General features: G+C 52.9%; 4 protein-coding genes across 4 annotated transcripts; 3 read left to right on the top strand and 1 right to left on the bottom strand.

Annotated features, from left to right (window-relative positions):
- Nucleotides 1-113: 113 nt before the first annotated feature.
- COCSUDRAFT_22335 (hypothetical protein) lies at nt 114-1,734 on the top strand (the record flags this gene model as incomplete). Its single annotated transcript, XM_005650628.1, has 3 exons — nt 114-331; nt 483-577; nt 829-1,734. A coding segment is annotated over exon 3 (900 nt), but the record flags the coding sequence as incomplete, so codon positions are not given.
- Nucleotides 1,735-3,234: 1,500 nt separating this feature from the next.
- Nucleotides 3,235-5,315, top strand: COCSUDRAFT_52697 (hypothetical protein). The gene is made up of 4 exons (XM_005650627.1): nt 3,235-3,385; nt 3,512-3,601; nt 3,747-3,812; nt 4,024-5,315. Exons 1-4 carry the CDS (start codon nt 3,239-3,241, stop codon nt 4,981-4,983), a joined length of 1,263 nt encoding a protein of 420 aa, XP_005650684.1. The 5' UTR covers nt 3,235-3,238; the 3' UTR covers nt 4,984-5,315.
- A 755-nt stretch (nt 5,316-6,070) lies between these two features.
- Nucleotides 6,071-11,000, bottom strand: COCSUDRAFT_46512 (hypothetical protein; the record flags this gene model as incomplete). The annotated part of the gene is made up of 8 exons (XM_005650626.1): nt 6,071-6,586; nt 6,856-6,949; nt 7,393-8,455; nt 8,827-8,973; nt 9,124-10,113; nt 10,244-10,298; nt 10,425-10,519; nt 10,646-11,000. The coding sequence occupies 6 exons, from the start codon at nt 10,998-11,000 to the stop codon at nt 8,019-8,021; spliced, it is 2,079 nt and encodes a 692-aa protein (XP_005650683.1). The 3' UTR covers nt 6,071-6,586; nt 6,856-6,949; nt 7,393-8,018.
- Nucleotides 11,001-12,041: 1,041 nt separating this feature from the next.
- On the top strand, nt 12,042-14,659 carry COCSUDRAFT_46511 (tryptophan synthase beta subunit-like PLP-dependent enzyme; the record flags this gene model as incomplete). The annotated part of the gene is made up of 7 exons (XM_005650625.1): nt 12,042-12,573; nt 12,712-12,826; nt 12,979-13,105; nt 13,437-13,585; nt 13,752-13,895; nt 14,087-14,202; nt 14,495-14,659. The coding sequence occupies exons 1-7, from the start codon at nt 12,538-12,540 to the stop codon at nt 14,657-14,659; spliced, it is 852 nt and encodes a 283-aa protein (XP_005650682.1). The 5' UTR covers nt 12,042-12,537.
- Nucleotides 14,660-15,014: the final 355 nt, after the last annotated feature.

The raw sequence follows: 15,014 nt of genomic DNA, 5'->3' as shown, positions 1-15,014 counted from the left end.
ACTTTGGTGGACATGCACTCCACTACATTAGTGGATTTGGCTCTCTTTCTGAGCACGCCCCTTCGGGGCGTGCAATAACAAAAGCAATGCTGCACATCCTTCAGATTTACCTACAACAATCTCAGCATTGCATAGTACCTCCGTCAAGCTAATTATTTCGGTCAAGCCTGTATCTATAGGATCGTGCGCTACTCGTTTCTGCGAAGACAGCAATGCCATTTGCCAGGTTACCGTTGCAAAGTAGGATTTGAAAGGGGGGTGGGACGGCCGCAAATGTTTATGGGAGTAATTTAAACGAATTCTTGAAGTCTTCTGTCGCTGGCCATGTGAGGTTCGCACTTTTGCCGGTTTTTTGGCATCCCCATCCTTGACTTGTTTGGACTCAGCTAATCGAATGTCACGACCATCGACGTGCATGTCTACTTCTTTCGTAGTGACTGCATGCCCTGCCAAGCCAATTCCTTGAAATGAAATGCGTGCAGGCAACACAGAGCGTTCACCTGAATTGAGCACTGATGCACCGGACAGACACTGAAGTCGTCTACAATCTAAACCAACATCAAGTTCAATTGTTCTGGTGAGCGTTACGATCCCTCTGCTGCTGTGAGTAGCCGTGGGTGTCTGCCCTGACCTGGCTTTGCTTGGAATGCCAATCTGATGAGGAGCATCTGGAGAGGACTGTGCACCCCAAAGAGTAGCAAGTAGCCCAGGTGCTTGTAAGGATAGTTGTATCACTTGTACTAGAAGGCATGCTGCTGATGTACTTCTCATTCCTTTAATGTCCTGGTGGATCACTTGCAGAAACCGTTGTGTGATGACTTCATGCAGGACGAATGGTCAGGAACAAGAGGTGGAGGGTCAGTGTCAAGGTGATACCATCAGCCGACACTCCTGCTCTGCTGCAGCCAGGCCGCAGATTTGGGAGGAACCTAGGCAGCACTGTGGCAACATCTGCACCGAGGGGACCCCGGAGGCCGGCCAGCGCCCTTCCATCCTGGCGGATCCCTGCAAGAAACACAGCTCAGCAGGAAGAACAGCAGGATGGCTTTGCAGATGGAGATGGAGAAGCCGCTGCTGCCTATTATCAGCCTCCGCCCTCACGCCGGCGTCTGCGGAAACAGGCAGCTCAAGAGGATAATAGACGGCTGCACCAAGCATGGGATGCGTGCTTTGATGACAATGTATTCAGGAACACATGTTTCCAAGCTGGTCAGCCTGCACGCCAAGCAGCACTGAAGCAGCAGCTGCAGGCAGAGTTTTTGACAGCTGCCAGAGCAGCCCTGCCCGCTTGCAGTCCATGCAGTCAGGCTGGGAGGGTGGGATCAGTGTGGGAGCAGGTGGAGACGATCAGCAGGCTTGTGTATGTCTCGATCAGCGGCAGGACAGAGGTCAGCCCCCCAGCATTCAGGTGTGGCGGGTGCAGTGCCGCCTTCACAGTCGATCCTGTGAGCATGGGATGCTTTCCTGCAACGCCACAGAGGCCGCTGGTTTACTACTCTGGAGCGCTCATGTTGCAGACGCATGAGCTCAGCCTCGCCAGCCCAACCTCAATGGTCGCCTGGACTAGCGCCCTGGAGGAGGTGCACGTCAGGAACGGCTGTGTGCCGTACGGGCAACTGAGTGGCCTGCCCAAAAATATCTGGAGGAACCTCCCAGTGGCGGTCAGACAGTGGCGCAGAATGGACATCGCCACACATGACCTCAACAGGCTTGGCGTGCAGCCCATCTGTTCGGAGGCAGGGCTCAGCGGTGACTCAGACTTGCAGCTCGGCCAGCCGCCGCCGCCCCAGGAGAACACTCAGAGGGAAGCAGCAGCGTCGTCATCGCCACCAGAAATGGAAGCAGGCAGCCTCGCGGCTCAAACTGGCAGAGATGCAGCTGAGGTGGGCCCGGCGACCCAGGAATCTCTGGACAGTCGTGCCTCCGGGGGCCCCACTGTGCAGTGTCCTTGCTGCTTTCGCACTTGCGTGGCAGCCATTGCTGACGCCTGCCTGGGACTCACGCAGCTCAGGGCGGCGGGCAAAGCCTCTGATTTCCTGCAGCCGAAGCTGCCCTATAGCCCCTTCATTGCTGATGAAGAGGTGAAGGCCTTGCTCGCTCAACGGAAGGCCTTGGACCCGGCGGCGCTGGAGCGGCCGGTCTGCTCTCAGTTCGTTGCTGCCACGCCAACCGCCTCAGACACGCAGCTGCGCCTATATGTGCAAGTGAGTCTCCTCGCATTTTTCTGGGATCTTGTTGCGCTTACTGATGTTGGCATGCATCTCATATATCCATGATTTTTTTCTCTTTTTTTCCTGGCCCCGGCTGGCAAGGGTAATACTTGGCAGCACCCTAGCGTGCCTTGCTTCAGGTGGTAAAAATACTGAATACCATGCCCACGGTTGATTGGGTCTTGCTTGGATCTGGCGAGTTCAACAAGGGGTAGGGTTATGGCAGCCTTAAATTGCAGCTCTGCAGGATGTACCTTGCTTGGCAGGAAAGCGTGTAACAAGAAGATGTGCTGGTGCTTTGGAGCCGGTCTGACACTCCCGCATGTGCTTGTGCGTAGGGCGTGGCAGCAGCAGTTTGCCGCCACGGGTATGTTCTCGTGGCGGCAAACCTGTTCACACCGGAGTGCTTTGTTTACTACGAGTTGCTCCTGCAGCGTCTGCTGAAGGAGTTCAAGCCTGAGGAGGGCAAGGATCTGAAGTACTTCTTCATTGACATTGCTTGCCAGTTTGACCCATATTGGCGAAGGTATAATCTTTCGTCCATCATGCCTGGCGTTTACGTCAAGATGTGCCCTGTACAATTATTGCATGGAACAATTTCACTCCTAGTGTCTAGTACTAGTCATGCTATGAGTGTGTGGATTCGTCGGAGTGCACAGCAGCGTCCCCTTTGAATGGTGATGTGTTGTGCTGGCAGGATGGTTCAAGGAAACGTGGAGGGTATGCCTGGCCTGGCAGTGGGGCCGTGGCATGTGAAGGCTCACATTCCGGCATGCCAAGAAAAGTATGGCGCCCGCCGCATGCTAGCGGCAGGAAACTCCTTTGGTGACAACATTGAACAGGCTTGGGCACATTACAGGAAATTTGCACACATCTTGAAGCGCATGGCGACTGCCACGCGGGAGGACTACATGACGGACCTGGTGAGTTCTCCTTTCATATGATGCAAGCTCTTGTAGCCTTGCTCGATGTTGCAGTTTGTAACCCTGTAGGTGCGAGAAGTGACAATGTTGGTCCATGTGCAGGCGATGGCTTGGCAGCGAAAAAAGGAGCGCAGGTTGCCCAAGCAGCTGCTTGAGTGGCATAGGAGGGCTGCTCGACTGCTGGCACAACTGCGGCAGTCCACGGGGGCCCTCAAGCAGGAGATTGCCCAAATCAAAGCCCCCGAGTTGCAGGTAAAATGCACCCCTCCTAGTTGCTGCACCTGTCTCTACTGATTCTCTGGGGAGATGCCATCTTGATATATCCTGCAGTCTGCAATGCTTTGCATGCTCGCTTATTGGCTGATGAATCAGGTGCAGGGTGGCGGTGGCTCAGGAGGCGTCCCATCACCGGCAGGCCAGGATCCTCTCCAAGGCGGCGCTGGTGCAGGCGCAAGTGACGAAGCAGAGGTGTGTTGGTCCTTTTTGAAGGCTCTTCTCTAGCATGGAATAAGTATCAATGGGTATGCTAGTGAGAAGGAGGTGCTCAGAGGACTCAGAGTAAAGAGCTGCCTCAGAAGAAAGTATGCAAGCAGATTGTTTGTTTTGCACGCAGGGGTCTGCCCGGGAGCAGCGGCAGACATCGTCTGAGGGGGCATCAACAAGCGCGCCCACCATCCCGGTGCTGCTCCACTCTGCACCTTCAGTTGGCTGTACTGGTGCTTGTTCATATGACATGATAGGACATTTGACATGTGACTTATGACATGACAGGACAAGACATGACAGGATGTGCATACTGGTGGAGTTTTTGTAAAGAGCAAATGGGATGCACACCTTTGGAAGATACATAAAGATGCATGAATCACTGATGTCAGGATTCTTACTCGCAGGCCCGTCTTACATGGGAGCACCACTACCAAGGCTGCTTGGAGGAGTTGTACGCGCTGGGTGGCAGTGTGACTCTCGCAGCTGAGGGGCAGCAATCGCTCTCCGAGCAAATGCGGCATGAGCACCGCCGAGTCCTTGAGGGCAAGCTGGCAGCGTGGGAGCGCAGGCACCGGGTACAGCTGCGGTGGGTGGAGGCAGACCGGTTGTACCAGGAGATAGGGGGTCAGCGGAAGAGGTTCATGATTCAGCAGCTACATGCTTCCATTGCAGCCAGGTTCGTGGATTACTACGCCCTACAGAGACAGCTGGAGACAGCGGCATATCGTGAGCGCACTAGCCTGAAGCGGTTGCGGCGCCAGATGGAAGCCATCGTGTCCAAAGTCAGCGATGACATCCTTCAGCTGCGGCGCTGGCATGCCGCCCCTGGGGACTATCAGGGAGCGCAGTATGACTGCCAGCGCTTGACCGCCCCTGGCTTGCTCGCGGCAGACACATTGCCGTGGCAGCGACAATCTGCTCAGGCAGGGTTGCTGGCTAGGAAACTGGCCGCGCTGGCGGAGCAGCAGGAGCGCTTGAAGCGGTGCTCCGAAGAGATGACCATCGTGCGGCGTGAGGCCAGGGATATGGTAGTGTTTTATGAGCACTACGCCCAGCAAGTGCAGCAAGCCGCTGGGAGGGGAGAGCGCCGCCTGCCCAGCGCCCGACAAGTTCCCCATGCGGCGGAGCTGGGGGAGGCGGGTGTGCATGCAGCCCTTGAAGCTTTCCAGCTCGGGCAGCAGGTGGTGCTCCTCTCCAAGCTTGAACAGTATCAGCACTTGGGCGGCATGGCAGGCAATGCTGTGGAAGCGCTGCACGCCGACCTCACAAACCTGGACAGCGGCACCAGCTCCGACTCGGACTGGCAGGATGCGCGGTCCGATGCCTCCTCAGACAGCAGCGGCGGCGATGATGAGGACACATAAATATTGGCACATTTGAAAATTTGGCAATGAGCATCTCGCCTTGTCTGCCAATTTTGATGTTCTCGATGCTGTTTCAAACTTTGAAAGTCAGTAGCTTCTATATAGAGTACAGTAATCTTCTATAGAGTACAGTAATCTGATTGTTCTACAATTCATCAGATCCTTTTTGGGAAGGGAGTGCGCTGTGGAATCATCTGCCAATTGGCTCAAAAATCTCAAGATCTCTTAGCAGCTTGTTCTCTCCACACACTTAAAGCAAATAATTAACACAGAGTGCCAGCTTCTTATGTTGTTAATGTAAATATGCATTGCTGTTAAAAATTATCAGTTGTTCAAGCGAAAGGCAGCCTATTGAAACTTCCTGCAACTCTTGCAATTCATGTAGCTCTGAGCAGTGCCTCTCTCTATCTCATATAAGTGTCAAAATGTGATCAATGCCTGTCGTGAATGGAGGTGTCCCTGTCATGTTTTTAAAACTTTGATGAAGGTCCACCAAATTAAATTCGTTGAATTTTATTTTTGGCAGCATATCATAATATTATGATAAAATTATACGGCTAATACTACAAATTAATATTAGTATTAATACTTAAAATTTGTATATATGTACAGGTGTCCACGTTGTTAATAGTTAATAGCATGTTGACTGCCAGCAGCCAAAAAATGAACAGTATGAACCTTGACAAGAATTGCTACTTAGAAAGATTGCCTGCCAGGTTGTGAAGCTTCCTTAGTTAGAGGAAGGCCATGACCCACTGCCCACCATTAATGACAATAAAGACCTTCAGTCTTCAAAAGATTTGTATTGGTTCTAAGAAGATATGTCTGTCATAATGTGATTTTTTGATGACTCTTGGAGAGGTCATGTCAACAGTCGGCAACATGCGCCCATATGGCATGCATGTGACTCTGGACCAGATCCTCAAGGTGTAATTATAGTAAATATCTGGTTAGCTACCTATAGGCTGAGCATGTTGCAGTACCGTCATTGGCTTCACTTTCTACCAAAACCTGGGGGGACTTTAGTGTCCATGCAAGCCTGTGAGTGATCATTCTCATGTCGACAGCTTGTTTGGACCATCCAAATAAATGACCATGATATTAAAATATTTATCAGAAGCCAATTAGCCCTTCAGCTTCAATTAATGTTTAACGAGTCACCCATTGCATGGACTTTATCTCCACATTGTGAATTCGAGTTTCAAGCCTTAATATTTGCAGTGGCTTTAATTCTGCTTTGCAAGAATTATCAGATAAAAAAGAATAATGCATATATTTGACCAATTGGAGCAACAAGGCTTGAAGCCTTGCGAGCCGAGCTTGTTCAATATAATTAAATATAAAATAAATGAATGCAACAATAATATCAATCTGATCTATTGACAACAATATTACACTGTAGAGGCGCCTTCTAGTTATAATTGAGTGATTGCTTTTTAAGAGTACACTGAGGGCAATGGTGTGGCAAATAACTAGTGGGTACCCACTATTCACTTGCTACCAACACCGGTGTTGGGTAGCCATTGTGGCAACTTGCAATTGCCTGAAACGTTGATGCACATGTGTACGTGCCCACTGGCCACGGGCATGGCATGGGTTGCACCTGCAGCACAAGACATGCGTTGCTCATGAGCACATCTCGAGATGCTTGATGCTTTAAAGAAATTTCTCTCAGGTTATAATGTTCGACGGTGGTCCCACTGGAATCTCTTAATGGGTAGCCTTACGCCATTTATACTAGTACTGACCCGATGGCATCATTATGATCATCAGCATGATGCTTAAGGCTCCAAGGCTTTGGCCCGCGGCTTCAACCCGATTTCTACAGCACTTCTACACTTGGATCATACTCTTGCTTTCCTGAGATCTCACCTGTACATGACCAGTGCCCAGTGAATGAGGGCGGTGTGTGCATGCATGGCTCCCGCCTTCAAGGAAGTTCAGTGGTTGAAGATTACTAGGTTTCCTGCACACACAGCCGTGGTGCTTGAAGGAATTTCGAAAACCACACTCTTCGAGAAGGCATTTCAGGGTTTCGTTTGAGCAAGATTACAAAGGTGGCAGGTCCTATGTTCAGAGGTGTGCTGCCCCAACCCTGGACTGCAAAAGCCTCTTCATAGCGTGCGATACCTACAGGGCCGGTCAAGAGACTCTTTCACAAGAATACCATCAATAATCAATATTGAAAGAGTCTAAATATTGACGCTGAGTGCGTGCTGCACGGACAGCACGTCCTCAACCCTGGCGATCTCAGATGGCTGCTCGATGTAAAGAGATGTGCCCATCAAGGAGGGGCACCCACGCTGTGCAGCAAATTGACACCCCAATTCTGTCGCTTGTGGCACATTTGATTGATACACATCGCGTGCGTGTACCATAGCGTGGGTGCCGGCAAGATAAGGGCATCACCTTTGCGCCATCTGATGTGACATGCCGTGTGTCTTTATGCAGCGACCAAGAAGTGCGATGATGCTGAGAAGAATCTTGTAGCAATTCTTCCACGTTCAACATTCTATGTGAGTGGATTTCGACACCGACATCGTAGAGAAACAGCAAGAACGAGCCAGGCTGCTCAATGACAGATGGGGTTAATAATATTATAAGATAGGCTCAGGGGATTTATTTTCTTGCCCTCCACCGCCACTACCTTGTGGCGGTCAGCAGCAGTGCTCTGTCTTCAAGCAGAAGTGCTCCATCCCACTGGCCACTTCAGATTCGAAGGTTGAGCATGTGAGGCAACCGGGAGCAGAATTACCTTACAGATTGTTACATGCATGATATCTGGTTACCGTCATGATTGTTGCGCACATGTGCAGAGAGGGACAAGTGAGTGACTAATATTAGTTGCGTAGAGCGCATGGATGTGCAACGCCTTGTAGTGAGGCAGACTTGGTCACAACCTACTACAGTCCTCATTGCAATATCAAATTTAGGACATAAAAAAAATTGATGCTACATTTGCGTCATGCTCACACGCCAATTCTGACTAAGCTTGAAACTGACTTAGCTTGAAAGTGCAAAGATCACATTGCAAGTCACTCTCCAGCCGCCGGTGGGCGCCTCAGAAAGCGAAGGCACCTCTCGGGAACTGCCACCATCTGATTGCCCCCAATTGCTTCCAAGGGTGTTCTGCCTGCTCTGACTTCATCTGTGTCGCTCAACCATGCCTTCTGGTGTCCAGCCCCAGTTGCGTCTGTGATGGTGAGCCCGCAAATAACACCAAACCCCTCAAGCTCAGCACCGTGGAACCGTGTGCCAGGCCCAATATGCACCACCTCTGCCGTCCCCACTATCCTCCTGTCATCTGTTAGGACATAGACTGTGTCATCTGGCAGAATCTGCACGTCACTGTGCGCGCTCGAATGGCCTCTGGCTTGCGGCGAGGGGTTCAGCTGACATGCCAGCCCTGCGATGACACCCATTGCAGCTTCCATGTTGATCCCAGGGGAGGAAACTTCCAGGGACGGTCGACCTGCGCGCACCAACACACAGCTGCTTACAATCCGCGATTATTACCGCATTCAAGCAATATCTTCCCTAGTGTCTTGCTAGGATGTCAAGCTCAAATTTATTCCTGTTGTTAGTATTACCCAGATGACCCTTAGGTGCGGCACTCTACCACATCATATGTAGCAGGGTGCGTGAGTGACAGGCATGACTCAGGCAAAGGGGCAAGCACAGCATGTGGAGCAGGGTGCGTGAAAGACAGGCATGGCTCAGGCAAAGGGGCAAGCAGACACTTCAGCATTGAGAGACAAGACATGAACAAATCAACTACACCAGCGTATGAGAGCAGTCAGTTGACAAGTTCACAGGAATGACAGAGCAGGATTTTGTACATGCCTGCTGGGCCATCTGCAGAGCGGTAGGAGGAAGCTGGCTCCTCATCGGCAGCGAGCTCCAGAGCAGGATCAAAGAAGACCATGGCGCCAGACAGCGGTGACTGCTCCAAGGCTGACTGCGACTGCTCCGCTGCCGTAGCACTCCCACCTAGACAACACATGCCTGTCGTCAGCTTATTGCTGACAATTACCTGTCGATAAACCTTCGGGGTATGATTCGCATGGCATTATAACTTAGAAACTCACTGTGAGTGGAATCATATAAGCCAGGACAAAGAGAGCCATGATGGCTCCTCACCTTCTCCGGCGCGCGCCGCATTCTGCTCCTCAGCCAGCAACATTGCCAGCGCCACACCAGTTGCAGCCTCTTCGACGTTCATGGGCGAGCTCCCGGCAGCGCCTCCGAGAGCCACCTTCAGCCGTTTTGGATGACAGAGGGCCGCTGCAATGTGCCGGTAGTCGATCACCAGCACAGCCATTTTGGCCGGCGATGCGGCATGCCCCTGCATGCTCAGCCGCACGTTGGGGACTGGCACAGGCTGCGGCGACTCATCTGCCAGCAAGCAGCCGTGCAACGGCGACTGGCTCGCACAAGCTGTGGGCTGCGGCGGCACTTCGCTGGCCTCAGGCAGGACACCCTCTGCCTGCCCTTCTGGCTCTGCTGGGTCACTGTGCTGCTGCGCTGGCTGGTCATCCGCATCTGACTCAGAGAAGAGGTTCCCAACCTCGTCTTCGTCGCCCTCAGTGGGGGGACCCCAAAACTCTGCGGCTCTGGCGGTTGGGCGCCTGAGCCTGCCTCGGCTGCCCCTTCTGGGCCGATTGCTGCCACGCGCCCCGCCTGTGCCGCGGCGGCCACGCTTCCTGCCCCGACCCCGCCCATGCCCTTCCTGCACGCCCCCACCGGTGGCTGCCTCTCCTGCACCCCGTCCCTCCACATCTGCGCGTGCCCCACCGCCTTCCCCTGCCACCGCTGCCTCGGGCTCCCCCTGGCTATCTGTCTGCACGCGCGCCTCGAGGAACCATATCTCCATATGCAGCTGGGTGCCATCGCTGCCTGGCTGCACAGCGCGCACCAAACCAACAGGAGCCTTGGCAGCACGACCCAACTGGGACAAGTTGCGTGCTGGGAACTCCCCGTCGCGGTGCAGCGTGCTTGTGACGGCCCAGAGAGCGACACCAATCGAGGGAGTGCTCTCCCCCAACTGCGGCAGGTAGTGGCACTTGTCGAAGGTCCAGAGCAACTCGTCAATCTGCTTGAGTTTGACCACGGGCAGGCCGCTGCTCACTCCTGCAAACATGTGAGCGCCTCAATTGACTGGCTATCATTCCCTTCCATCAAATCTGCAGAAGTTAAAGCCTTCTCGGGTGTGCAACAGTCACCAGGTGATCAGAGCTTCCAGCTGAGAGCGCCCACTCACCCTTGTTAACAATGGACTTGGCCGCTTCCATCTGAAGCTGTGACTTCTTCGGCGCCTGTAACAACAATAACTTACAATCAGTGTGTTCAGCCAAACTCGCTTTCACTGCACCAGCAGCTTGACAGATGAGAGGCGTTCACAAAGCACATGCAAACATAAGGATCCTCAACAAGATGCCCACCTTCTGCCTTGCTGGTCTTTGCCGTGCCGGTTGGGCTGCGGCCTCAACAGCGGCTGTGATCTCTTCAACCGCCGCCGCACTCGGCTCCAGTCCACCTGCATGACAGCATCCATTAGCTGCCAGCGCATAAGATGTCCAGAGGAAATGGTGAGGACATGTTATTAATTTGCCAGGCATAAGATGTGTAGGCGCTGATCGTTACAGCCATCATGGATAGCTACCTTCTGGATGCTCAAATCTAAGCAGCCCTTCCACCCTGGCGAGCAGCGCGCTTCTGGTGAAGATCACTGGCCGCTGGCCTCTGTCAAGCAGGAACCGCTTCAGCTCTGCAACGGTGGATGAGGCCTTGAGGCTGAACGCAAGCCACCGTTGGACGATGTCCTGCTCGGCTCCCTGAGCGCTGAGCTGCCTGCGGCTGATCCCTGGCTGTGGCGCTTGCGAAGGTCCTGCAGCTTCTGCCTCTGGGGCTGCGGGACCCTGCATGCCGCCTGCTGCAGCTGTGGCGCCCCTCTGCGCCTGTCCTTGGGCTGTCTGGCCTGCCTGAAGTCCACTGGCCTGGAGATACGAGGCTGCCATCACTGTCCTGTTCAGGTTGGGCACTGCTGCCAGCAATCTGCTGGCGCTCTTGCTGAAGCTGACTTTCTGATTGAGGTGTCTCGTTGCAAAGATGGCGGTCGAAGTCGTCCCATTGTCTTCGAGGCGAGCCTGCTGACCACCAATGATGCCTCGAATCTTGCTTGATCGCCTATCGGCTCTCTTCCTCTCCAAGTCGCCGGTCTCTGCCTCTGAACGCAACGCAAAAGTCAGAGTTAGTTACTCTGTGTCAAGGTCATGGGGAGATTCAAAACATAGGTGTTCCCAACCTTCAAAGATGGAGTGCTTATTGAGACCTACCAATCACTCCTTGATGCATGATAAAATTCAACTTATCCTCATTGAGATCCTTGCCCCTGGTTTGGGCTGCAATGACGCAGTCCTCACAGCATTTGTGGGTAATATTTCTGAGCTCTGGATACTTTTCGCTCTCAATCTTCCCGCGAATAGAATAGTAGCCATTAGCTCTGGACAATGCTGAAGGTTCATCTCGGCCAAGGCAGCTCTGATGGAAATATCTGACCCCTGAGTCCACGGCATTGCAACGTTGCAATGGCACCCTTGCCTCTTGTTTGAAGACCCAGTCGGCAACAGCGTCGTGGCCGTATTCGTCCTTTGTCAGACCTTCTGAATAGAATCTGATAATATAATCACAACCTACACAGCGAGTCAAGCGTTCTGAACTTGCGCAGTTCGGATGAAGCTTCTCCTTGTCACTGCCACACTTGTAACACGGGATCCTAGCAATAATAAGTGACATGCTCGGTACAGAAACACATCACTGATCATTCTCCATGCTTACTGACGAAAGGCCTAATTTTTATTACCAAAATGGCATGCTATGGAATGTGTTACCAGGTGGCATGGCCCCTGATTGCCAATAATCCACCACATTAGTAGCGTTTACATCCACTAAAGTAGTGGATTTTGATTACTCGGGTGCCCTGCCCAGATAGCGCTGACGAAATGCTTCGTCACGCCTCGATCGGGATAGTTGCAAGAACACAAGCTCTTCCCCTAATTATTTAACGTTGTAGAATATTGCTGATATACACATTTTACTTGTATAAAGGGCGACATGCTCTGCGGTAGGTGAAGATCATACCGATGCCCCATGACATGGTCCAGCATTGCTTATGGAGTACATTCATGTCGTCACCGACTTCGGGGTACCGTGGGGGTCTGCAAAATCATTAGAAAACGGGCCTTTGCCAGCTCCTGCTGCTCATCGTTTGATGTGAACCACCTATTAGCACGGACATGGATGCTAGATGTCCCCAATACCAAGGTTGAATCTACGCCAGAGTCCCATTCCTCAACCTATTCAAGATGTAAGTCATCCATATAGGATGTACGTAACGATTCCATTCTAGAACAAATATATTTGCCCTAGGGATTGCCTGCACAGGTCCGGACGATCTCATGCCCGGGTATTCCCGAAGGAAGCCTGCGCGTCATCCAGGACGATCTATTACACCCGATCCTGGGTGGTAACAAGCTTCGCAAGCTCGATGGCCTGATGCCAGCATTGGCAGCTGATGGCGTGACTGATCTGGTACAGCTGACGCACCAGCTTCCCTTGTGTTCTTATGTGCCTGGTCAGCCAAGCTTCTGTGCTATACAGATTACTGTAGACGTGCTTCACAGCATGGCGGACATCCTAGGCTGAGCAGGCCCCGTACTCTACATGCAGGTCACTTGTGGAGGGCTGCAGAGCGCACACACTGCCGCAGTGGCGGCTGCCTGCGCAGAGAGAGGCATCACTGCGCACCTGCTGGTGCGCGGGGAGCGCCCCGCTGTGCCCACAGGTGTGCAGAATTGCCAAGCAGGACAACGCCCAGCACTGAGATTACTTGCTGCTCGGTCCGGGATCCCATGATAACGTTAACTCATGCATGTAGCAAGAGGGCGGGATTGTACCTTGTTCCATTCTCAGGCAGTCGTGTTTGGTTGTGCGCAGGCTACCACATGCTGGCGCGCATGTTTGGGCGGGTGACTTATGTGAGCAGGAGCGAGTACGCACACCGGCAGGCCATGTTTGACAAGCACGTCGCGCGCGTGACTGATGCTGCCGGTCCCAATGCAAGGTGCCTTTTAAGACCGCTCTCTGCCAAGCCGTGGCAGTCCCTGGTTGTTGAAATACACGTCCTGGCTAGCAGAGCATAGGGAGATGTCAATTGTGGGACCCTCATGGTCACATGTTGCAGTCAAGAGTTCGAACGGCTTCACCATTTGTGCAGGCAGCAGCAAGACAATTGCAGTCCACGGATAAGCACAAGGTGTCATGACCGTCATGCACGACAGCCTATTAGTTGTCTCTTTAGCCTTGCAAAAGTGAGTGTGCACCACACTGAAACGCACTGAAACACATATGATGTGATGTCAGCGCTGATGCGTGCAATGGCGCTGCTGACTCAGCCAGGTGCGCGCGGTGCACGAGGGAGCCGCCGAGCCGCTGGCGCTGCTGGGCCTGATCAGGCTCGTGGATTACCTGTCGGAGCCTGCCACCCTCGGCCGCGGCCCCTGCCACCTCGTCACCGACTGCGGCACCGGAGCCACCGCCATCGGTACGCCGCCCATTTCTTTTCTTCATCTCCCTCACTCTCACAATAGCGCCTAGGTCCTGGACATCAGGTGGATCAGCCTTTGATAAGTCTCTTTTGAGTTTGGGACTGGTCGGAAATGCATTGGTGGTAGAAAAATCTGGCACTATGTGCATGGTTGTTGTGACAGGGCTGGCGTTGGGTGTGGCTCTGAAGGGCCTGCCTTGGCAAGTGCACGGAGTGATGCTGGCGGGCACTGAGGAATACTACGAGCGCCAGCAGGCGGAGCTGACGGCCGCTTTCCATGCAGAGTTTGGGGCAGGCAAGCACTGGAGTTGACTCTGTAGTGTTGCAATGAAGTTCTGCGGTGCGCATTGTTTAGGATGGCTCTCAGCTGGTCTACTCTGTCACCATGATCAGTGAACTTGAATTTGCCCATTTGTCTTGAGCAATGTTTGCAGACGCACATTCACCTTCTGCTGTGTGGGGATTAAGCTTGTAAAAACAAAGAAATTAATGGCGCAGGTGTCTTGCTGCCAGATGGAGCATCTACAAGTGCTCTCCCGCTGCACTGGAGGCCGCGTGTTAGGCCCAGGAAGTTTGGAGCTGTGCTGCCTGGGGATGTCGCCACCTGTCAGGAGGTGGGCAATCGGCTGTTCTTGTGCTGGGTTGTCTGTACATTAGAAGTGTATCTCCGGGCATCAATGCTGTGGATAGAGCGCTAGGGTGTACCAAAGAGGTATAAGGCTCTTGCTGTTTTCACAAGATATCTCGATCACTCATGGATACCTCTCTGATCCTTGCACCATCATGTGGTGCCTGAACATCTAGCGGGTGACGAACTTTGCAGTTATCAATGTCAGCCTTGGCAGTCATGTAATCTGCAGAGGCTTACAAAGTTTTTAGTCATTGGCTGATCACTGTAACTGGCAGGTGGCTCGGGACACGGGAATACTGCTGGATCCCATATACAGTTTGGCAGCTTGGGAGGCTGCGACAGAGCTGGCAGGGGGAGCAGAGGGCAGCGTGGCGATGCTGCACAGCGGGGGAATGATGGGCCTGTTTGGCCTCGCGCAGCGCTTCCCGGACCAGTTCTAGCAGCTCTGGAAGGAAGCATGAGAGGGCTCCCATGGTGACTGGATTTTGATTGGGTGTTTCACCTGGCTTGGTTCCGAACCGATGAACTGGCATGCGTGCCCTGGTGCTAATCAGCACCAATGTATTATTCTCTACAGCCAATATCGAGGGCTGAGCAGCTGCACATGCTTGATGCTCCCAGGATCGATCCGGATGTCACATAGTACTGTGATGTGCACAATTGGCACAACATATGTTCATTTCTAATAATGCGATTTTGGTCGCGGCACGGCTTCAGGTCATTTGCAAAGTTAACCACTGGCATCAAGTCACTGGCTGTATCTCTGACATTTCCAGGAATTGCTGGTGTTCAAAT

This window comes from Coccomyxa subellipsoidea, assembly GCF_000258705.1.
Source record: "Coccomyxa subellipsoidea C-169, whole genome shotgun sequence".
Taxonomy (NCBI): domain Eukaryota; kingdom Viridiplantae; phylum Chlorophyta; class Trebouxiophyceae; family Coccomyxaceae; genus Coccomyxa; species Coccomyxa subellipsoidea.
This window is presented reverse-complemented; position numbering and strand designations above follow the sequence as displayed.

Coding starts and splice junctions, on each gene's coding strand:
- COCSUDRAFT_52697 (XM_005650627.1), top strand. CDS start 3,239: ATGGCTTGGCAGCGAAAAAAGGAGCGCAGGTTGCCCAAGCAGCTGCTT. Junction 3,386..3,511: donor TCAAAGCCCCCGAGTTGCAG/GTAAAATGCACC, acceptor AATCAGGTGCAG/GGTGGCGGTGGCTCAGGAGG. Junction 3,602..3,746: donor GCGCAAGTGACGAAGCAGAG/GTGTGTTGGTCC, acceptor TTTTGCACGCAG/GGGTCTGCCCGGGAGCAGCG.